Consider the following 25277-nt stretch of genomic DNA (forward strand, 5'->3'; position numbering starts at 1 on the left):
CGTCGGGTCTAAAGACGATGACATTTTTCACAGAGAAAAGCGTCCAAATGGCAGGTGTCAGGGGCCGTCAGTCTCTATTGAGGCGCTAGGAGGCAGGCAGGCTCACACACACACAAGCACACACACACACACACACACATTCACTCCAACTGCCAGCGTGAGGCACGTCTGAAAAGAGCAAAGCCTCACAGACACTCATGTCAATCTGGTAGCTGGAAAGGCCTGCACTTGTGCCACACACAAAAGCATACACTGCGACATACAAATACACACCCTAAAATGACAAATACACACACTGTGTGCCACACAGACTCATCACACATGTTTGTCACATGCAAGTCAGGGAACACTGTAACCCTGAGGAGAGATTATGGGTGAAGGAAGGGGAAGAAGAAGGGACTCAGGATGACCACCAGTAAGGCATGGTATGGAGAGAAAGGGGGATGCGGGTGATAGGTCTAAGACTGGCAGATATTCACTGTCCGTCACCTGCAAATGCCAAGTACCAAACCAAACACCCTATCCTTCACCATGCCAAGCTACAAACATTGTTAAGCGGCTGTATATCTTTATCTGTGTAAAGCTATAATATAGTTTTCCATTTCTTATTATTTGTCTAACAAGATGATTGTACCGGTAAGAATCAGCAATATATATAACATTTCTTGCTTTGCATCAAACAAGACAAAAAGAAAAAGCAATCAAGGAAGGACATGAGGAAGGCACAAGTGTCATCACTGCTTCATTTCTTTCAGTGAACATTCCCATTTTAATAGATAAACACAAGGGAGGAGTACACTAGAGATCCAACAGTAGTGGCAAGTCCCATAACCCGTTTTGCTACCTACTTCAAGCAGTTCACAAGCTAGTCATTCAAAACAATTCTGTTATGTGAATCAAATTCTTTTAAATTGCAAGTTTATGCAAACCAAATGTGGAACCAAGTCTTTTTCCTTTTATTTATCTATCTATTTTTCATCAAAAGCAGGTCTGCAGTTCCTCGTCCCCAAATTTCGAGTGGATATTAAGTGTCAACCTACTGAGAGTGCACTTCATTCAAGAAATTAAATGATTTCTTCAGCAACCTCCTTTTAAATCTTTGACATAGTGCAAGTTATCAAGTATTTTTGAGTAAAATAAAATCTCAAATTCAGAGTGAAGTTTCGAGTCATGGGCCATTGCCATAAATCCATCTCTGCTGGAAACTAATCTTGGGAAATGTTCAAGTTCCCATCCATCTCTTATTTTTCACATAACATTTTTATCTTAAGTATTTTTGGTTAAATCTTTTACAAAAGAAAGTTTTGTTTCTAGATCTGACAGAGCTCTGTGACCAGTCTTCTCTCTGCAAGTCTACCCTCACACCCAGCGGCCTCCCTCCCTGTCCATGATAAGAGCTATACATTTTGTAATGTGAAAAATGTTCAGAAAGAATAAATCAACATATCCATGTAGGTATTATTTTCTGTTTGTTATCCTTTTGTACTTGAACAAATCAATTTTATGTAAGCTTTTATTTTAGTTCCAAAATATGCTGCTCTATCTACTGAGAGTAGATTATGGTTTGGAGTCTTGTCCAAAACCATTTGACACTCAAACTGGGCATCTGTGTTAAATTAATTCTGGTTACTGAAAGTTGTACATTTCTACACTATATGGATTCAAATCTTTTCATTCTAACATCAATGATTTATTTCCAACATGGTGAAACACAGAGTATTCATTCTGAATCAAGTCAACAACATAACCTTTTTCATTTACCCATGGGTTCATTTTCCTTTTGATATGAAGATGCACCCCACAGCCAGGTTTAGGCCTTTCCATGCCTCTAAATCAATCTGTCCCTCCCTCAGTCCAACCTTCAAATCTTGAGACAGGCCTGAGTGCCTGGATCTCACTCAGTCATCGCTGGTCCTGCCACTGTATGTTCATCACTGTCTCAGCTTGGCCCTGGGAGAAAGCCCGGACACAGGGCATGACAGGGGATACACATACCCGCACCCATATATAGTCATAAATACAGTCTCCTCCACTGTCCTCCAGGTCCATCAGCTAGCCAGTAATAATGATCTCATCCCAACAGGAGGGAGCTACAGGGCAAGACAGTCAAGGACTTATTGTAAGCATGTCTGCATGTCAGTAAAGGCAGACACTGTTGGCTATTTGAGTAACCTTTCTGCCCCAGGTGTTTGGATTGCTCTTGAACACCTCATAAGTATGAACCCGACAAGAAAAGAACAATGACAGAGTGAAGATGTATTAAATTTGCCATAAAATATAACCTCAGAAAAAGACAGTTTTATGTAGCAAACTAAATTTATATAGTTTACAACAAGTGACAGTATAGCTTCAAGTTGAACTGTAACAAAAATCAAAAGGAAATTATAGAAAGACAGCATTTCAGATATTTCAATTCAAGACATGAATAAAGACTGGTGGTATGATTGGTAACTTTGTAACCCTCAAGGATCCGTTTGTGTGTTTGTGAAAAAAAAGAGTAAGAGGGTCGGTCATCTGATTGCCTTCAGGAGTGGAAGAGCAAGCAGTCACAAAATTGGATGTCATTTCTGTTTGCCTCAAGCTCTGGTCATAGTAAGTGTGTATCATCACCAGTGCCGAAAGATCTCCCTAACCTTACCCCACATATTCTTGCCCTCTGATATCACTTCCATCAGCATGTTACAGCCAGCCACTGTCAACTATCACATGCAGCCCGTAACACACAAGTCACTCGCAACACAATGAAAGTAAATTATGTGTTTTTTGCATTTTGTAACACCAAAAGTAGCATGTTTAAAGTAACACACTTTAAACATGCGAGTAAATACACTTGCAACAACAAGCCAATTGAATCTCTTCCCACTGAGTGTTTACCCTCAGTACTCTGGTACAGTGTATTCAGAACTGGTCCCAGCGGACAAGCCTGTAACCACGAAATGTAACTGTGATTACACTGCGTCTTATAAGCTGTGTTCGACATCAATTTAGAAAGTATGACTTTCTGAGATAATTAGTTCATTATTTTGTTTGGACCATGAACATCTGCCATGCATGCACACTAATGCTTGGTAAACATTTCTTGTAGCCCAAAGCGCACCACTCAGTATCTGCATTATCTGGGCAAAAGTGGGAAAGTGTGCACCAGCGCCATCAGCATCTCCACTGTCACTTCAGGGACTTTAGGGCTTGATCAGGGCTCCCTTTGGGCTGGAGGAAAACTACAATTACCACTGGATCAGACTAGGCCAACTGTTGTATGCGGTTCATGATTAAAGTTTTTCTATCTGTGTGACATGTTATGCTTAAGATCAAGGCAGATAAGCAGCTTTTTTTTTGTCTTTGACACATTTCTAAAAGTAATGACAAAAATATACATTATGCTCAGTGGGTAGGATTTGTTCAAATTTTTTCTTAATCACTTATGTTGTAACTAAAATACAAACATTGATAGAAGCTGCCAACAGCAGACAATATTACTTTTACACTGGAAAAAGATTTTTACACCTCAGGTTAATGTTAACCAACCTACTCTAAGAATATTAGCTGTGAAATGGCTATGATGATAAAGTTGAATTAAAGACAGTCTGTGATCTGCCTGAATTTGACATATCTTCTAAGGTACAACAGTTCCATCTTGTGCATCAACAGATAAGGACTCATTATATGCGTTTGTATTCCCCATCAATGAGCTCCCCACAAAACAATCCGGAGATACCACCTAACAAGGGTGACAAAGACCACTGTGCGTCACCAAGAAAATACTCCACACACAGGCACAGATTCTCAGGCATCTGTCTGACCAATGCTGGGTTTTTTGTGAGCTATGACAAAGTCTGCATGCTCCATCAGGGCTAAAGTACAATGACAGCCAAGGTCACACTGTACTAGCCTGTCAAGGAACCAAAAAGTAAGAGCCACACTCACCAGTAGGCTGTAACCTAGTCTTGAGGGTATGTTGATGACATTAACTAAACAATTATTACCAATGCATATTTGCATCATGTACATAACACACATAGAAATACATACATATAGTTTTAGTCAATCAACAATATACTGATGGATTTTCTTCCTCTGAGTTCCCCTGCAGAATCAAACTGCAGTGAGCATGTGTAATTGCTATTATTCAAAATCAGAAATTACCAATGACACAGAATAGGATCTGTCAGGATAGAGCAGCGAATGGCACTATGAACTTTTCTTCACCTCAGACAGATCAAGCAGAATCAACATGCTGGGCTGGAAATGTAACACTGAGTCTACAAGAATTGACAGAGCAGACTCTTCTTAAGCCTAAACAGCTTAAGCCCTTCAGTGTTTGCAGCAGGTTGTTGAATATCTTCTAAAAGTCTGTGGTGGTAAGTGCAATCTGATTGAAGGCCACATGTTGGGGCAGCAGCATCAGAGTCGGTGACTCAAAGAAACTGAATAAAACTGATAAAGAAGGCTGGAGACTGCTCTGGAGCCCTAGTAAGTGACTATGCAAAGGAGAAGGCCGCACAACAGTGCACACCCTGTAAACCACACAGCGATGACACAACAGAGGGTGAAAAGGCTTCTTTAGCTCTGCTGCAACAAAGAACAGTACAGGAGGTCATTGCCTCCATGTGTGGTTAAAAAGTATGGTGATACTCTTGCTAACTAAACAAATTCAATTTGCATCACATCATCTAGAATTTAACGTTTGTTACTTTTTATACTCTATGAAACTCCTACTTTTCTAAACTATGTCAGATTTATTTTTATGCTGTGGCCTTCACGCACCTGAGTGTAAAGAGCCACATGTCTTCTTGGCTCAGTTGTAATAATCACATCCAGACACACACAGAAAAAAAACATGCAGAACTTCTTCAAAATTATCCCACAAGAGTATGTATATGCATATCACCTCCCCACCGCCACACACACAGACTACAAGTAAGGATGCCCTGCAGGCTGCCATTTCTGGTTGTCATTCCAGCTGAGCACTGAGGCAAAAGGACAGAAGGAGAGAGACAGACGGGTGGAGGAGAAAGGACGGCGAAGTGTGGGGGTGGATACACAATGAAGGCTCATAGGGAGACAGGAAGCAGACGGCGTAAATGAAGCTGAGGACTTTAATGAACTACTACACAGTCAAGGCTGACAGAGGAGGAGGAATGAGGAGCAGAAGGGAGGCTTAATTAACTAAACAAGCACATGTGTTTGCATATCCACACACAGAGATACGGACACATAAACTTCAACACAGTGTTGCCTAAAATAAAAAATAAAAAACGTGTTTTATACGGTTAGTCACCTGAAAGAGTACATTTTTTTTTTTTAAATCTGCACAAAACAACCCCCTTCAAGGGTGGGCAGATAACACAATTAATAGGAAATATAATCTCTTTAGCTCTCACTCTCTGTTTCACACACATACATTGCATACAGTACTGAGGAGCTCTGAGGCCACAAAGCTTTCCAAGAAAGCTTTTAGCAGCAGCAGAAGAGCAACATAGAGGAGAAAAGGAAAACAAAGGAGAGTGGATGGTAACATAGAGATGAAAAAATGTCTATTAGATTGTGAAAAAACAGACAACGCAGTTTCAGTTCAGTTTAATGTAGCTGTGTTTGGTGGTGGCGTTTCATCACCACCTCACAGTGGCTGCCAGAAAGACTTTAAACACCTGTTGATGAGTAACTATTAAGATGTAGTTAAGTAATAATGACAAATGCTCATACTCATTGAAACACAGTTGTAAAAGGTGCTCAAGAATCTGGGTCATTTAATCATACTGTGGAGATTCACAGCAAGCACAAAGACCCCATGCTGTGTCTAACGTCGCATTACCCGTCTCCGTCACTGCAATGATTCTTGTCGTGATAATGAGGTTTCCTTAATGGTAAGTCAGGGTCAGCAGTGGGTCAGTTAGCAGGGAAGAAATACCCTCATAGTTATTAACATCTTTCAGTCTTTGAGATCATTTACCCTTCCCTGCCCTCAAACCATCATTGTCCCTATAAATGGACACATTAAATGTCAACATTACAAAACTGGCAGCAGAGCAGACGTGTGCCAGTCCAACAGTTTAAATGACAGAAACTGCTACCATGTTGTTTCATCCTCCTCATATTTACTTCATAACAACATGGAGGGGGAAAACAAAAGGGAGCATTTCTGTCTTAATTAAGTTGTAATTAGGGATGTTAATGATTAAACCTCATAAATTAATAATTGTTAAACACTGACTAACAACAATATAATAAAGCACAAGCTAGGTCTATATATTTTTGGTCATTGGATTTTTTTTTTTTTTTTTTCAGGAAGGGGAAAAACAAAAAATAACTGGTTATGATTTTCGTCTCAAAACCACAAATCAAAATGAAAATACAAGGCTTTTTTCTTTTTCATGTTTAGAAGAGGATAAATGAAACTCAGATCCGATTTTGATTTTCTCTTTGAATAGCTCAAAGTAAAATCACTTCATAAGAAACAAATAAACTGAGACAACAGAGCCCGAGAGACATCCATCAGATAAAAATGTGTTTTGCAACAATGAGAAAACAATGTAGAATATTTTACACTTCAAAGTTATTCTGCGCGCAAGAAAAATAAAAGAGTAAAGACAACAGAGCTTTCACTCTCACTCCATTATGCTCACTGAATGAAGCTGCCTCTTAAAAAGACACAAACTTCTCTTTTTTGGATGCCCGCCATCTACATTTCCTGACACGCACTGCTGTGTTCCTATGGTTGATACCAATGTTTCACTCTGTGAATAATGTGTAAATGAGGAAGGGAGCTTTTCCAGTGGGTCAGGTGTCAACCCTCCAAATACCCCCCTCAATCTGGTCAGAGTTTTTAGACTGACAGAGAAAAGCATGACCATCAAGTTTTCCTTTCTCACCCCTCCATTTGCCAATGCTTCACAGTACGCTCTCAATGAAACTTGGCCTCTTTAAAATAAGTCCAGAGAACATGTTTTATAAATTTTTGGAGTCTCTAATTTGTGGATGGCATGGTGAACTGCACTCCAGACAGTAAACTTTGGAAGTATTCCTAAGCCCATGCAGTGATCTCCATGTCAAAATCATCCACGTTTTTAATGAGTACTGCCTGAAATGCTGAAGATCTGGGGCAACCAGTTCTGATTTTCGCCCATGTTGCTTGTGCACAGAGATGTCTGCTGATTCTCTGAATATATTTTGATCAATTCATGTTATGCAGATGATGGAATATTAAAAGTCTTTGCAGTGGAACATGATTCTGAGATTGCGCCACAATTTGTGGCCATTTCTTCTGCAGATTTCTGAGCGTCTGCCCATCTTTACTTCTGAGAGACTCTGCCTCTTTAAGGTGCTCTTATGTTGATATAATTTCGATATTACATTCAATCCCCTAAACTGTAGAATAACCTACCTCTCCATATTAGATCGACTTCCATCGTTCTCCAGTTCAAATCCTTACCCAAAAATGCATCTCTTTCTCTCCATCTTCCCCTCAAATTGAGCAATTACATATTCCAATTTCATTTTTATGTATCGACTGTATTTTTTAATTATTATTTGTTTATTTATTCTGTGAAGCATTTTGGACATCTGCAGTTGTTTTTAAATGTGCTGTATATATAAAAAGTGACTCGACAATCATGTTATTGACCTGTCGCAAATTAATCTAAATAGTTGCAACATATTTTACCAGCTCTTTCTTTTTAGAACTCCATTTCCAGTCTTCCAAGTGTTTCACTTTCAAGCTTCTTGTACTATGTTCTATTGTGAATAAAATGTGGATTAAGGAGATTTCCAAATTAATGCATTTCATTTGAATTGACATTTTTGGAATTGGGGCTGTAAAATACCTTAAACGATTATTATATTTGACAAATGGAGCTTGTGCTACAAAAGATATTAATCAAATAACCCTTGAAAGAAGCATTTGGTTTGTTTTCAGAGACATACTGTCACAGTTCCTTCATTCTAAGAAGCTTTTGGAATCAAAAACAGTGTCAAAGATGCAGAGAGAAAAGAAGGAAAGGGGACAAAAATGAAAGAAAAGAGACTGACAGTGGAGGTCAAAGAGAAGTAAAGCAAAGACACACTGATTCAGTTTTAACATTTATACTTTCTTTCTTTTCTAAGCTTCATCAGTCACAGTCCAAAGAAACCAAAGTGAGGCAAGATGACTCCTGACCGATATGATCTGGATAACAACCCTATTTCGACAGCCAATGTCAAAATAACATCTCTCTGCTCTTTCCAAAGTTCGTGCACTTTTAAAGTTCTATTTTCATGAACCATGCTGTGCAAAATCAGACTGTTTATATATGTGTTAATTTCTGAAAAATGTAGATGGTTGCTATAAGTCGTTCAGCTTGCACCACATCTAACAAAAGTCGAACATTCTTAGGTCTCCCGAAAAGCATGGACGTCAATAACAGCAGCAGCAGAAAAAAAACAACGGAGACATTATATCAAGATGTGAAATTTAGCTGCTCTGGAGGTACTCAAGACGACTCAAAAGAAAAAAATGTTTGGACGTGGACTGTGGAAAAAAATAATCAAGATGACGTTAACTTAATAAACGCCTCACTTTGGCTGGTCTGTTCTTGAAAAGGAAAATGGAACTTTAGAGAAAAAAATATAGGCCATCACACTAAAAGTCTGACCTCTGAAACATACTAACGTGTATGAACTTAAGGATACAGAGAAAAGGCATACGTAGAGCTCGGAATCACTTAGGTCTGTGGTCCCACTGCTAACCTCAAGTCAACAAACGCACATGGAACTCAGCAAAGAATGAAAGAGATGGTGAGAGGAGAGGCCAGTGGTTATTATACTTGGACAGAGGTTCTATGTTGTTGCATTCTGAAGTTTGGACTGAGTCCGGTTACAGACACGACTTGGACCACAAAACGTCTCTTTAATTGGACTAAAGTGAAACAAAGTCCAGATGGCTTTAATAGATATTCACTTGGGGACACATTCCAATTTGTCTCGCTACATCTTGTACTGTTTTCTCACTCCTGACACATTTCTTGCCAGTTGTCTACTCTTTCACATTCCTTAACCCTCTGTTTTACCATCCTTCCCTACATAAACTTCATCCACTTTTATCAAAATTTCTCATTCGTCATCACACCTTATCAAACCGATACCATCTTCATCTCAGTGTCTACTTTGTCCCACCCTCTGAGTCTTGGTATTGCATCTTTGCAAATGAAACTCCAGACTATTCCAGTCTTCCAGCTCTTATTGGAGAGGGTTTTAAACATTAGAATTTCTGAAACCTGATTGAGGGGGTTCACAAGCAGTGGGAATACAGTTTTACTGAAAAAAATGCACTGAGGAAAATTCAATCATTTTAACATAAAATGCATAATGAGCCCCACTTTGGTAGCTGTCTAATGAAAATCTGAAATATCCCAGCAACAGTCTGGTAATTTCACAAAAAATGGGACGCTGATTTATAATGAGGCAGTTCAATGTGAGTTGTTTGATTTGTCTCGCATGTTGAGCTGAAACATTTCAGATCCGTGTCTGCTTGTGGTGCAACATGGCTGTGCACGAGGAAAAAATATCATAGGCTTATCTGTTCTAAGTGTCATTGCCAACTTTCCAAGTTTCCTTTTAGGGTAAAAGACCCCTTTTGTGTTTTAGTCTAGCAAAAAGTGTATAAACTATACTGTCAGATTTTACATTGTTGGATTACCATTTAAGACGATGTACAGCGAATTATATAGACCCCATAAATATCAAACTATTCCATAGAAGTAAGCCCTCTGGACAGCGATTCATAGGTACTTAATGTAAGCATGTTCGGATTCATGAATAACTAGGGCCTATTCTTGCACCCCATAGATTAAGACCTTACCAGTAAGACACATCCAGGGAGTCAAAATAGCGTCTGGAGATGAGGTCAGCAAAGAAAGACTCAGTTTCACGACACGCGGTCCCATTGCCGATGACCACCTTGGTACAGCTATTAGAAACACGTTACAGAGAAGAACAGTAAGAATTAAGACAGAAACCAAACATCTCCAAACATGTTATATGGTAATAATACTATTTCCTTGTTAAAACATTTGATCTACTGGATTTTGTACCACAGAGGCAGGGCACTGAACACATACTGTATATACTGAACTAATCTATAATATAATATATTAATCGTTTAGCAGTAGTACCTGTATTTAATCATAAGGTGGCGCAGTTTATCTGCTTCCCTTTGCTGTCCTGAATTATGCAAGTATGCAACATCAGTATGGAGAATCTGATCTGAAAGCAGAGATAAGCAGAAATTAAATAAAGACAAAGTTGAGGATAAAGTATTCGGATGATAACAGCACATATACAGTATAAGGTCCTATTTTTTTTTCAATGTAAACTGATAAGGCGGCAATACCCTAAAATAAATAAATAATAAGAAGTGTCCATCTGCACCGTCTTTGCCACCAAAAGAAACCCAAGTCCTGCCACCTTGCAGTTTCCTCAGAGGAGAAACAGATTGGAATGGACGACCAAACCTGTGACCACGCCACGCTGGACCTGACACCTGATATATGCCTCCATCTATCTGTTGTAACTGTGTCAGCATGACTTGTGGCCACACAACCAGTCACCCGGAGGGGGGGGACATCCCTCTGCACAGTGTGAAGCCTCACCCACAGAGATACATGCCGAGACGTACAGTAAAGTAGACATTTAAAGCGCCCACACATATGCGTGCACACCCATCATCGGCTCACCACGATCATGCCAACTAGCATCCAATATTTGACATGAAGACACAGCTTGGTGGCAATAATAGATCGAGCGGTGCCTTACAAAGTGTGCTCTCAGAGAGAATAGTAGGTTGCATAAATTATTCAAGTAACATAATGAGCAGACATCTGATTTTTCAATTTTATCTGAATTACCCATAAGTTTATAAATAAATCAATGTGTATGTCAGAAAAAGATTTAAAACAGAGACAAGGAAACAGAGGTTAATAAAAGTCACTAATCATTCATTTATGATCACACTTTAAACTAGTGTGATAAAATGTAGTGGTGAAGAATGATCGTTTAATTACTAAAAGATATAGGAAAACATGATACAGTAGCATGGGCGATTTGACTTGAGATTTCATGCAGCTATTATTTGTCATAATTATCGCTTCATAAGGAAAAGTTTTACTTTATTATTTTTCATTTTATTTAATTAACCACACATGCATAAATACATACACATACACTTTGTGTGTATGTCTCAGGGGTCAAATCAGGGGTCATGATGACTTAACAACATTCAAGGGCCGTCTGAGGCTCGTAGTATTAATGAGAGAAAGCCTTTACTATTTCATTGATGACACCAACGAGATTCACCAAGAAGCTTTCAGCACAGCGTTGAACCAATTTTGGGCACAGTGGTAAAATACTCCGTTCTGTAATTGATTGTTTTGGTTTTTTTTACAGGGAACTTTTTAGATCACAAACATCTGCATCAATTCAGTGTTTTTTAAGTATTTTACATTTGTGGATTTCATGCAAAAGATGGTTTTTATTCTGGTTGCAGTAAGGTTCTTGATATGATTGCATCTCTATGTGAAATTTGTTTGATGTGGCCCCTCATATTAAATCTTTACACAGTGGCTTCGTTATAGCTTCTTTGTGATCTTTATAGCTCCGGCCCCTGTCAACAGACATGCAAATTGATGTGTATCACATCTTGTGCTTTGAAATGTCCCCATTTGTATTTCCATTCAACACCTTGATGTAGTTTTCCTGTTGAAACACACTAGTGTGAGCTTTGTAAGTAACAAAAAATGCAATTCTGAAAACTTGAGCAACATAGCTCAAACTACCATTGATGCAAAAGTAAATATGAGTGATATTTATTGTCTACAATAAATATAAAAAACTCTGTTACTTACTTGTGGGAGAGAGGATTGCTATCTTACAGCCATGTCTGAAGCCAGGGTCCACCCCCATGATGACACAGCCCCTGACTGGACATACTAACAAGCGCTGACGGAGGTTCCGCACAAACATGGCGATCGACTCCTTCTCTGCTGCAGTCGTAAGCTTAGTCCTACCAAGAGTGATGGAAGAGAAACAATAAGGTTGGAATCAATAAAGAGTCAATAAATCCTAAAAAAAAAAATAAAAAAAAAAGGAGGGGAGCAGATGATGGTGAGATATACATAGATATTAGTTACATGGTGAGGGTGAAAATTAAGAAAAAAATAAATAAATAAAAGAATTGGCAAAATATACATTTACAGGAGGAGACAAAAAAAAGACATGGAAAGAAAAAATGGACTAATGTTGTGTAAATGATTACATGGATATCAAATTTTAACCTACACCTTAAAACCAAACAAATACCTGTAGCTCCGAGTGAGAAAAGGCAAAATAAGCCTTTTAAATGAGTCCTCCACTGCATTTTTGATGATTGCACAAAGTTCTTCTCTTGCATACATCTTTGTCCTCCACCTGCATCAAAACAATCGGATGAAATATTTTTTGAAATATTGATAAATGCAATATATCAAAAATACTCTACAAACTGCCTCCTTTACACTCCGAAGACAATATGCTGCAGATCAAAAAACAAAAAGAAATTGTTTCCATTAAATTTGAATCCATTTGGTGTGCTCTGATGAACATTTGTTGTTTTATTAACAAACAAACAAAAAAAAGATGCCTAAGTACAAATTAATTTCTTCATTTATGCAAGAAAAGATAACTGGTGATTTATGTAGAAAATGGATAATTATTTATTCTTATTCTACTTTACGAACAAAAAACTTTTGCTGAAAATAAAAAAAAATTTAAAAAAATGGAAAAATTAAATTTCCATTCAAGTTCAATTAAAACGAAGCGGTACGAATTGCTCTGCCCTCAAAATCCCTTTTGGTTTTTTTTGGGTTGTTTAATCTAGGCGCCTTTCAACAGCACTTTGTTGCACAAATATGAATTAATCAATTCTAAATTCTTCCTGCTTCTGCTAGATTTAGTCATTTATAAAACATCATCTACAAAAAACATTGATCACAGATTAGACTGTACGGTAAACATCTGTTATTATCAGATAATAATTTTTCCTCCGTCTTTTAGAAAATTAAACATCTCAGTGAATGACAACTTTTCTGATGCGTACTATGAATATGGCAGAAAGTGCTTGTCAGTGTGTGAAGGCCCTTGTGTATAATTACGTTTCTGACCTATTGTTGATGCACCACCAGGTGAAGTCACTCTTCACTCTGTCAGGAATGTTCACCTTCACTGTCAAAATCTTCAGACTCTCCCCTCGGTTTATAGCCAGAGTCTGTACACGAGCACATGCATGAATGAAATGCACACGTTTCCACTGGTGAAAAACGCTGACAGGTACACGAGACTCGTTGTAATCCCTAAAAGCACTAAAAGCAAGAATATTATTACAAACAACACTTGGAATATACAAAGCAGTGACCTGTGATGATGGTTGGTATCTATCAGTGACGTGAGTTTGATACACTTTAAGGATATGTTTGTCTTTGTATGTGTTTTATTGCAGACATTTTTTTATCTCAGTCTGAAGAATAGCAAAGCTCATTTACATGCAAGCTTAAAAGTCTTTTTGAGAACTTTTCTCCATTTTGCTGCTCCTTACAACTTTGGTTACAAAAAAACCCCCACAAAACTAAAGGCTGTGATTTTTCTAAAAATATTTATATCCAAACGTCTCAACTCAGTAACAGAAATAAAATCATGTAGCTCTACACACGTGCAACAAAAAACGACGAGCCTAGGAGTACATCCTGCGGCCAGGCCTGTTGTGCTGTGTGCTGGTTCTCCCTCAGAGGAACTGTTACATGCTGTTAAGCAAACAGTAGTAAGTGTCTGACCTTTTCAGTGGGGAACCTTTAGCCTGCCACAGAACAGGGCCAAGAAGCAAGACGTCAATCTGGAGCCCAAGCGGAAGAAGCAAGCTGACAAATGCCACCACTATGCCACCATCAGCACTGAGACCTCAAGGCCTACCCCCACCCACCCCCACACATGGTGCCACAACCATTACAACTCAGCAGCACCCTTGGATGTGCTGCACCCATTTAAAACACACACACACAAAAATAAACATTTAAAACACAGCTAATGGCATGGCAGAGGCCAGGATTAATGCAGCAAGTTTGCTTGAATAAAGATGAAAGTTGGATTTCTCCTCTGTTGGCATGTTTCCGCCCGAGGCTTCCTCACTAACTGTGATGAGATTTCTGAACCGATCTTCATCAAAGCTCTGAAGTTTAACTTGTTGTCAAAGAAAGCAAGCAAAACACTTCTTTCTGAATTATCTGAACATCTGTGAAAGCCCAAGAGTGAAATTTAAATAGTAAATACAAAGCTGCCTTGCTACATTTGTGTTGTCGGGGTTTAAGCTTTCTTAAGTTATTTTCATAATGAGTGATGACATATTATCTTAACATGGCTGTCATGCTTTATAGGCATGGGAATGAAAATATGTTTTAAACTCAATATTCGAATCATCATCTAAATATAAAAAAATAACCAATAAATATCTCATCAAATCACACAAAAATGTGATGTGACGTATGGATAAATTATATCTTGATTATCTTTACTTCTTGAAAATAATGATCCAATTTTTGACCATTTATTGCCTCCGTGATAAACAATGGAGCACTGCAACACTTACAAAAGCCTTATATAGGTTATTTTAGCTTCATTTAATTTCACTCCCCAAAAAATCTTTGCCTGGTTGCCCCTGAAAGCCATGGTCTCCAACCGCAGTGTACTATGGTTCTGTCTATCCTCGCTTTCTCTCTGCAGCAGGCGACTGTCCTCATATCCAAGTGACCTCATCTTTGTCTGCACATCTCTCAGTTTCTGTGTGGGCTGGGTCACTAGTGGGAGATGGTGTGATCTCAGAGGAAGGGTGATGTATAACAGAGTGAGAAGTGTGTTTGTGCGTTAGACAAGCAAGTAGTGACAGGTAGCCAAGTACTAGCCAATCCCTGACAGGACCAAAGAGACAGTCTTTCTTCGATGCTTCTTAATCCTTTCACCAGCCCCAAAGGGAGGGCAGTCAGCCAACGACTATCCTCCATCTGTCTCCTCCTCTCTCACCCATTCTTTCGAAATATACTGTCATCAACACATCTATCCATCCGACATATCAAGGATAAACAAATAGATACATGCAGGCTGACAATCGTATTCACAATAAACTTGCACACTGCTTGACCTTGTTGACACAAAGTGTCACAGAAGTAAATGTGGTTGTTCATGAGTTGAACCAAGCTGCGTGCAGATTCCCTTACATTCCAACGATTAAGCTTAAAGCATTGATGCACTTGGGGGTGTACTATAAAGTGAGGTTAAATCGGGTAGAACGTTATATTGAGCTTAAGGAAAGAGTTCTTAATGTCACAGAGAAATCCTTAATAATCTAGATCATCGCACGCTCGCACGCAGGAGGTTGCATTCAGATTTTTGTCTTTAACTGGAAATGAATAATTTCCTGATCGTATTCACTCGTTGAGGTAATATACATAATCTATGCAAATTTGTTAAATTTGTATGTTAGTAAAGCAATTGAAAATATCTATTCCATTAGGGTATTATCTATGCATAAAATTCCATTAGAAGCAGTGTATATATACATTCCTATGGTGATGCAGAAAATGTCTACATTTATGCTTGGTCCTACATTTCCAATACTGCACATCTTAGATCACAGATAATAAAAAAAAAAGTCATGTCTATTGCTCAACTCCAGATTAAAGGAAGGAAGAGTAGAGACTAAAGGGAATTTTGTTTACACCTTTTCCACATCATACTTTGAATTTTGTCTTTATCTATCCCTTTACATTTACTCAATTATATCTGTTACAGATATCTAATGAGAATAGGTAGAGGGGAGCTAAACAGATTCAACAACATAGATCAAAACACCTTAACAACACATAACAAATGTACTTATTGTTACTCTTGAGATGAAAAAGGCCTTATTGCTGTTATGATGTCCAAGGTATTTTGTTATAAACTCTTTAGAAATGATAAATCATTGTTTGCACCAGCATATTACTAACATATAGTATAAAGTTTTTAACTTTGAGGGCCTCTGACCGAAACAAAAACCAAATACACACACAAACGTCATATGTGGATGACAGTAAAGTCAAACTTGTTTTCGTCCACCTGTCCATCAAACTGAACAGTTTAATTGATTAAACAGTTCCATTTACTCAAGCTCCTCTGCGGGCTTGCCCCAGACTGGAGCACTAAACTCCCATTTGATCACAATGCAAATCGCAAAAAAATAGCCCACTGCCATATTCAGCAAATCTATGCTGTCATACTCAAGAGCGGACCAGCTGCTAATAGCTATAAGGTAAATGTGTACCCTTCAAAGGCGGACTCAAATCAAATCGGATGGAATTAAATCTTTGCTAAGCATTATGCTTTCAGACATGGCAAAGCTTTCTGTACATAAACTTTCAACAATCTATAAAACTGTGACTTTGTGTTACAAAAAGTATATATTGATGGTCTGCTATTGTCCAAAACCTAAAATACTTTCAGGATATAAAGTATAAGTGGATTAATCAAACACCTTTTAGGCATAAAACTGATGTTTTGTTGAGTGCTTCATCTTTTCAGGAAATTTCATAAGATTTAATGTCACTGAGACTGCTCAGTTTAAATTGTGAGAATTAACAGCTTTTCATCATCTTTAATGATTGTCAAACAAATGTAAAATCAAGGCAAAAATCAGCAAAACAACAGCACCTTAATGACTGCACACTAAACATGATTATAGATCACACAATCCAAAAGAAAAAGCACTCCAAAATCAACACAAAAAAAGTTCTAAAAAAACTGCATTTGTATCTAAATGGTAAATTAGAAACTTAATCCAAATTCTATTAAAATGTAATTCTATGTTTCCCAAAAATCTTAATTTGAAGGATGTAAATTCCTTGTTTTTTATCAACAGTTCTTTGGGACAGCACACATGATTCCCTCATCCTGTCCTGTCCTCTTCCTTTAACAAACAACAGAGCTGAGGCCTGATAAAATGTGCTAAAGCATACGGGCAAGTGTGTGCTAACACACATGCCTACTGTCAAAACACATCTCCCACCTGCTCCCTCCCCCTGCCAAATTTGTGGCAAGAAAAGGTTCATTTTAGCCGGAATCTGACAGCTAGCAGGGTCACAGCAGCCTGTGGATTAACGCTCCGTGACAAAAGCGAGTCATCAAATTAAATGCCTTGCATACACAGAAGAGGAGAGGGGAAAAGGGGAGGTGAGGAGGGAATTAAAGCGACGTGGTTTAGCCAGAAAAAGAGGAATAAGGGGCAGAGCAGAACAGAGCAAGGGAGATAAGTGACGGACACACCTCAACATCACTCATCTGTTCATGCTCTCCTTCTTTTACTTCCCCCACCCGCTCTCCCTCCATTTGTCTGCCTGTGGGCCCAGCAGCAGTAGCTGTCACTACAGAAGAGCGCCTGTCAATCAAGCCTTCCTAATCCAATGGCATGTCGGCAGGGGACATGTCACATATGTTAAAAAGAGAGAATGAGGGGACTTGCAGGGTGTGCTTGTGTGTGACCAAGTGTGTGTATGTATGTGTATGTGATTAAATGACTTTAGGGCAGAGCGCGGTTGCCAGAGAGTGTGGTGTGGCAGAGACGGCGAGTGATGGAAGCTGTGGTGACACATGAAGCCCGGGACCAACTCTGAGTAACCCACCAGTCACTAGAGGGACAGAGGGGGAACAGAGGAGGCAGAGCAGGGCACAGGGGGGGGGGGGGGGGGGGGGGGTAAATATGAAGGGACAGACAAGGCTAACTTCGACTGACATGGGTAGCATTCAGAGCCGGCACACATGAAGCACACAAAAAAGACACAAACACAATCAGATGGAGTGCATTTGTTTGTCAGTGTGTGTGCTTACGTGTGCGTATTAGACAACTGAGAAGACATGATACAGGTGTAAATAACTTATCATGGTCCAGCAGACTCAATGCATTTCTTTTCAGGTATATTCATTCCATATCCATTTTCTCAAGGTTGATATTATGTGTCTCTTTAATCATATTATAGAGCCTGGTAATTTGTTTGAGGAAGTTTTGCCAGTGGGAGGTAAAAATTAGTTACATGAGAGCAGCAGGGGTGCGAGCACAGTGGAAGTGTCTTCCCAACAAGGGAAAGGATCAGATCGCCTGTTTATTATTGAAAAATCGATGTAATGTTTTACACTGTTCCTGAAAATTTTTGTTTAGGATTGACTATGAAGATAGCTTTTCAAATGCAATGCAGTTTTGAAAAACTTAAGGTAAATTAAGTTACAGTGTTATAGAAATAGAAAAACTGGGTTTTCACGAGTATCTTATTGCTTTCTTAAATCAATTATGTTTTTATTACTTTAAAGTTAACTATTTATATCTATTGGTGCCACAGGTCATTTTACACAGGAGACTGGGCTTGCTTGTTTGGGCTCATTCAAAATTAGTATTTTCCCTGTCTAAACTGGCATAAATGGCATATTTTGTCCTCCTGTAGCAGGATCTGTCTCAGTCCTGTTCCCTCCGCCCTCTCCTTCCACCATACACACTGGTGACAGTGCGACAAACCAAAACATGAATGCTTTTCATGGGTGAGAATTAAATATGGATGAAAAACAGCAAAGACCTGGTTAAAAGACAGGATTTAGCCACAAGCAGGTGCATTTTAAAATTTGTGCGCAGTAGGTTCCATGGAGATTTAATAAGTGTGACATAAATGCACAACATATATATATATATTTTTACACTACATAATTGATACTTTTAAGGATCTAAATGCTTCTTCCACCACTGGCTGCTCCATGTGTGTTCAAACAGCTGGTATGGGATATTTTTATTAAATCAGTTATTTATAACACATGATTCCTCATTACTGTTTGTCTTATGGGCTTATTTCGAACACCGGCTTGTTTTCAAAGATCTGGTTGTTTCCCGTCAAAAGATCTGGCAACACTGGATAGCTTGTTGACACCATTTGGAATGATTGTCATGTTCAATTTGACCATTAGATATCAGTAATTGTTACAAAATAATCTTTTAGGCTTGCTAACTGGAATAAATGTACGGCTTTAAAAAAATGTTTGCAGTCCAAAACATAAAGTGAAGCATGCTTGAAAGAAGCAGAATAAAGTGGCATTTAATAAATGATTTGCACATTTTTATGTTAAATGAAGGTAACACAAGCATACTGACTAACTTTAACATATGTCCTGTCTTTAAAAATTATGAATTAGTTAGTCTTGTTACCTGATGAGGCTGGATACGCTGGATCTTGCAGTTAAAGTCAAAGTAGAGTTGGAACTTGTCTGGATCTTTGTTTTTGCTTTGCTCTGCCCCTGGTTTTTTCTGGCCTTGGACAGACTTGTCTTTCTCTTTTTCCTTTAAAGCAGACTTAGACACAGAGGACTGGAGGGTCACATAGCTGTTCTCACATCTGTCAAAGACACAGAAGAAAAGAGTTGAGCAAGAGGTTCTTGGGTTTCAGTAATAATGAAACTCAAAATCACACGTGCAGTAAAAATAACAGAACACTATTAATCCATAAACAGAAACAATATCAGGAAACAATAAAACAATTTACAAAAAAAGACCAATATTTCATGTGCATGAGGACAGATTCTTACAATGTCTTCACATAGGTAAGTGTCTCAGGGTCTTTGGCAATCATATCAGCCAAGATATGCTCCACACCCGTGGCTACTTCTTCCTCTGATGACAGACCTGTGACACGTGAACACAGATCCATACTTTCCTTTGAAGAAGTTCTACCGTATTATACAATAAAATTCATTGTTAAAGTGATTATGACTGTACATGTGACTGAATTCAAGATTCAAGATTCAAAAAGCTTTATATATCCTGAGGGAAATTGCTGAATACATGCATGTCTCACTGTACATCATTATTTATTGTTCATTTATTCATTCATCTGTTTTTCCACAACTTAAAATGCAACAACATAACTGCCCCTTCAGGGATTAAATAAAGTTTTATTCGTATTCAATTCATCTGGCATCTAAATCATTAGCTTATTTCCCGATTTTTTTAAAAATTATACTAAATGGATCAATTCAATATACAGTGTTTTACCATTCATTTAAATTTGTTCATGTAGCGCCAATTTCCATCACAATCATTTCAGGACACTTTGTGGTGAAAGTAAAAATGCTACATTCAAGTCCATCTAAATGCAGTCAAATCAAATTATAATTCAATCCAATTCGAAATCTACAATAAATAACGTTCATCAGGAATTTCTCCAGGTATCTATGTAGAGTATCCATAAGTGAGTTTGACTATTTAAAAGTCCAATAATAACATCAGTTTTCAGAGGAATGCCTAATTTTATCCCACCCTATGTATTTGTAAGTTATTTATCTCCTACCTTCAGTACCAGGTTTTACCCATGCTCTTAAATCCAGAGTGTTTGGGGTGTTCATCAATACAGAAGCAGCCACTTCAAGGCCAAGCGCTTTGGCCCTGCGGGCTTTTGACAGCTTACTGCCTTTCTTATAGGGAGAATACTGCAGGAAAAACAAAAGGACAGGACTGTTCAGAACTCCATACTTTTCCAGGCTCAAATTTCCAGACTTCCTGGTGGATTTCTTAAAAGATTTTCTTAATAGCTAGATACATTTTTGTGCACGTTTTTTTTTTTTTAAACTCTGTCAGCATATATGTTTCATTCTAGAAATGTACATCATTATATTCCCAAATATCTGCCACATTATTGTAGCTCCAGGTGCTATCTCTCTCTCTCAAAGGTGGTTGCTATATAAAAAAACACTGCTTTTGTGATTAATTTGAAAGGAATTTTTTTTGTTTTTTTTTAATATACTGCAATAAGAAGCCAGTAAAAGCCAAGAAATTAGAAATTTAAGAGCTCCTCAGATGTGTTTAAATAATGCTGCAACTAAGAATGGCATTTTAATATAAAGATGAATGTTAGATATTATTTTAATTTAAAAAAATGTGATTCTGACCACATGATCCAGTTCGTCAGCTGATCGGCATCTCCGCAGGTTTTGCTCCAACTCAGCGGTCAAAAACCCATCCTTCTTTAGGGTTTGAATCACAGACTGGGTCTTCTTAGCCAGAGCACTGAGGCAAAAACATAAAACAGACACAAAAAAGGAACACGGATTATAAACAGAGCAACACAAACACATGCCACAGTATTCAACCTCAAAGCTTGTCCAATAGCACCACCTAATGGACTATAATGTGTATATCATCTGGAAATTAACCTGAGAGCAAACACTATTGAAGTTTAACATCAGTGCTGATGAGAGCAAATATGGCTAAAGCGCTGTAATAGATTCTATTCTCTTGTGGTTGTTGCTGTGTGTTTTATTGAATTTATTTTCATTTACTGTTACATTTGCTTACCATAATTCTTCATATATCATTTGGACGTCCCGGACAGCATCAGCATCCATGTGCCTAATCATGTCTTTACGATAGCGCACTATGAAAGGCACTGTATTCTCCTCACGAAGCAGCACAACTATATTCAAACACACCCATTTCTCCACACATGTCAGGGTGGAAAGCAGCTGAGGGGAAGAACAGAAACAGAAATAAACTGCATATCCATAAACAGAAATATGAAATCAGGCAGTAAGACAATGTTAGTAACACCAGCTATTAATATTTAAACATAAAATGATTGTTGACTGTTAAAATCAGGATTTTCTGATCAACACAGAGCCTGTAATCAGCTTTTAGACGTAATATTGTGCAGAAGATGAGTTTATCTCTTGGCATTAGTAAAACAATACACTGCATAATTCTGAAAGACAGAACATGATGAGGGTGAACGTTTTAGACCCTTCTTCATTTTTGCAGCAATTTTCTTCAGCTACTGATCACTAACATACACACACACACAAGTTGGTTGTTCAGCTCCGAAAATGAGTAGCTTCTTGAGATTGGATGTCTTAAATATGAGGAGAGAACAAAATGCAACTGTAATGTGTTAAATTACCTATTATCATTTTCCTCCAATCTCATCCTTTGTACACATGCAGTCCAGCTTTCTGAGCTATAATTTTGTTTAAATGGAAAATTCCCCCGTTAAGATCATTATTGCTTTCTGCGATAAACTGATTAATTGGCAAAAGTGTCCAAGTGTCGTCTTAAGTTTGTTTGTTACATTTTAAAAACAGGTATTGATATTATCGCGGAAAGGAGCCTCATCTGCTATTATCAACTGTTGTATAGAAAACAGTGATTTCCACAGCCTAATTTCAGCATTATATCCTGTCTCCTGTGCTCTATAAACAGATTACCTCTCTCGAACATTTCCAAGCATGAGAGCGCATCTACAGCAGAAAGACTCCTGCTGTGAAACATGTATATGAACAGCAACTGGGGGAAAAGTCGGGACCAAATTGTTCACACTTTCTCCTGAAAATCTCTGGTGTTCATGTGTAAAAGAAACAGCCTTAAAGGCTCTAGCATGGTTGCTGCGTCTGCTCGCGCGAGCGGTGTTGATGACGTCACGAGTTCGTGCCCGCCATAGGACCCTATATAGTGGCGCAAGTCGTTGCGCGCCAGTAGTTGCAATTTTCTCCGTCACAGAGGTGGCGCTGCTACGTGAAGGTTACCTCTACTCTACAACCACGAAAGTGGAGAAGAAAACAATGCCGCTGTCAAGAGCAGGAATACTGTAATTAATGATACTGCTGCAGTTTTCGGATCATTTTAAGTTTTTAATTCAGTTAAAAGAGGTGAAGGTTTGAAGCCCCCGGCATCAACAGAGTCTCTGCCCTCTTCTTTGCCTTCACGTATCTGTCCCGTAGCTTCTTCCACACATTCTTACAGAACTCTCCCTCTTTCCCCAAAGTTCTGCCCATCTCTGTGCACCAGTTTTGGGAGTTTACGTGGTTCCTGTGCTGTTTCACTGCAGTTTCGTACAGCTGCCTGTACAAACGCACCTCCTCACTGAGCCTGGTCTCACATCGGTCCATCCGGTTCGTTGTGCTCGGCGCCGCCAAGTTACAAAAATCGACTGGTGCACGACAACGCGCTGCGCCGTCTGTTCAAGGGAAGCGCCAGGCCTGAAACGTCATTTTGACGTCACGGTCCACCACCGCCGTGACAGACGCGGCAACCATGCTACCGCCTTTAAGGCTCTTGTGGTCACAGTATATATACACTTGTCTCGACAGACCCCTAAGCACCAATAGATCTATTAATAGGAAATGAGTAGTCAAAGAGTATGGCACCACCTTACTATACCTCAATCAAGTCCCAGCTCATATTGAGTTCCTTCCTCAGAGACTGTGCTTCATTTGGTGGTAAAGCAGTAGGCTGTCCCTGGCAGGTACCACTGGTCTTCTGCTTTTTTAGACAAGGCTCATCAAAAGTGAAATCATCCTCTGCCATTTCCTTTTTCTTTACTCCAAATCCAGCTTGCGATGGCCCTTCACCTGCCCCTTTGTTTGTCTGATGGGCCTCTGACACAATAAATGACACTCTCTATAGAAATTATACCAGAAAGAAGTAAGATAACAAGAATGGAGAAAAAAGTACAGATTAATACAATACGGTTTGTACCTCATCAGAATATCAAACAAGCCATTTGTTAACAAAAGCTCTGGTGCAGGAAATATCTCAAACCATCTGTTAAACACAAGAACTTGAAATTCAATCGTAAACAAGCATTTTTTAAATCAAACTTGAACTAATAACTGAATCTCTATTTTGTGTATGCATGCATTCATACTCCAAAAGGCATTCAGATTTACCTCTGCCTTCATTCTGATACTTGTGCCACTCTCATCAGCGTTCCCTTCCTCTGGACCATCAGTCTGTGTTTTTCCTTTATCTTCTTCAAAATAATCATTTGTCATTTTTCTTTTTGTTGCAGTTAACTCAGACACAGCAGAATCCTTTGGACTTTCAGAAGCCTGAGTCTTTCGTTTTGCCGTAGGTTTGCGTGGTGCCTTTGGTTTAGGAATTCTAGGCACTTTAGGAGCTTTAGGTTCTTTGGGCACTTTTGGTTTAGCAGGCCTCTTGGCACTTGCCTTCTTCTCCCCAGCTGCTGGGGCTCTGGCAGTCTTACTGGGAGCTTTTGGCTTTTTTTCTGGTGGTCTCCATTCTGCAATGTCCTCATCACTACTCACTGTCTGAGAAAAGGACCTGTTGGTAGAGTAAAGATAAAGTGGGAAATCAGCAAATGGCTAAACAAGTGGGTCATTCTACTAAATCATTAATGTTTTTTCCTCATGTGTAAGAAAGTGTCTAGTTTACATGGTCTAGCTTACGGGCTAACAGTTAAGTTAGCAAAGACTACTAACTAATCATGTGACCCTGAACACTAATCGATTATCATGCAGAAAACGATTGCTGTAAAACTAGTACTTACAGGTCGGAGTCCACATTTTCATTTTCATTGTATTTCACTACTTTAGCTGTCGTTGCTCTGGGTTTTCGCATCTGTTAGAAAAGCCATTAGGTTAGCTGAGGTTACCTCAAAGTTTTAAAGACAAAATCACATTTTACTCAACACCGTCTTAATAACTGTAATTGCCTGCGACTCTGCGTTAGCATTCATTTGTAGAAATGGCCAATGTTAGGCTAACTGGGTGTCATTTCACTATAAATTACAATTAAAAGAAGAACAAGAACATTTAATATCTACTAACTTAAGCTCACACTTAACGAAGCACAAATGAACTTGCGACATTTAGTTAGCTATCCCAACCAAGCTTGGGTTAGCTAACTAACTTGGGTTAGTTTAAATTTTGCGCCTCATGGTGACGTTAACTAAGTTAGCAAAACCACAGCGTGACATTTTGATTCAAAACGCAACCTTCCTTCATGGCATGTAGCGTAACTAGAAAGTTATACCTTTACACAGTCGAATATGTTCTGGTCATTTGTGGAATTCTTTGTGAGGCTGAGTATGTGCTTCCTGCAACAGAACGAGTTCAACCAATCACAGCATCCAAAACTCTTAAAGGGCCAGAACCTCTTCCACGTTGCGCCTAGTGCACATCGCAAAGTGCTCAACGCCACCTACTGAATGCAGATTACAGACAGCCACAGTAGATCAATTGATTTCAACGAAACCATGGTAGGGATTTTGAAATAATCTGACTATGTCGCCCAGACTAGTCTCATCAAAAGTCCATGACTCCAACACTGTAAAAGGCATACAAGTACCCCACACTCTTGAGGGTGCCATTGTTGGTGGTTTTGTGTGGTCAACTTTGTCTCCTATCTTAAAGGGACATTATGTAATTTCTTC

At 38.7% G+C, this 25277-nt stretch overlaps 1 protein-coding gene across 1 annotated transcript in view; it reads right to left on the reverse strand.

The window, feature by feature from the left end:
- srbd1 (S1 RNA binding domain 1) overlaps positions 1–24958 on the reverse strand; it is a 54005-nt gene extending 29047 nt beyond the window's left edge. The window contains exons 1-14 of the mRNA XM_075479387.1: positions 24878–24958; positions 24393–24463; positions 23773–24166; positions 23264–23503; positions 21410–21576; positions 21004–21121; positions 20406–20544; positions 19645–19741; positions 19268–19454; positions 13167–13270; positions 12328–12435; positions 11874–12031; positions 10146–10236; positions 9833–9940 (exon numbers count right to left, since the gene is read on the reverse strand). Coding sequence (XP_075335502.1) covers positions 9833–9940; positions 10146–10236; positions 11874–12031; positions 12328–12435; positions 13167–13270; positions 19268–19454; positions 19645–19741; positions 20406–20544; positions 21004–21121; positions 21410–21576; positions 23264–23503; positions 23773–24166; positions 24393–24463 — 1982 coding nt within the window. The 5' untranslated portion in view covers positions 24878–24958. The remainder of the gene's footprint in view (positions 1–9832; positions 9941–10145; positions 10237–11873; positions 12032–12327; positions 12436–13166; positions 13271–19267; positions 19455–19644; positions 19742–20405; positions 20545–21003; positions 21122–21409; positions 21577–23263; positions 23504–23772; positions 24167–24392; positions 24464–24877) is intronic.
- Positions 24959–25277: the final 319 nt, after the last annotated feature.

Source organism: Odontesthes bonariensis, chromosome 2, assembly GCF_027942865.1.
Source record: "Odontesthes bonariensis isolate fOdoBon6 chromosome 2, fOdoBon6.hap1, whole genome shotgun sequence".
In the NCBI taxonomy this organism is placed as follows: Eukaryota; Metazoa; Chordata; class Actinopteri; order Atheriniformes; family Atherinopsidae; genus Odontesthes; species Odontesthes bonariensis.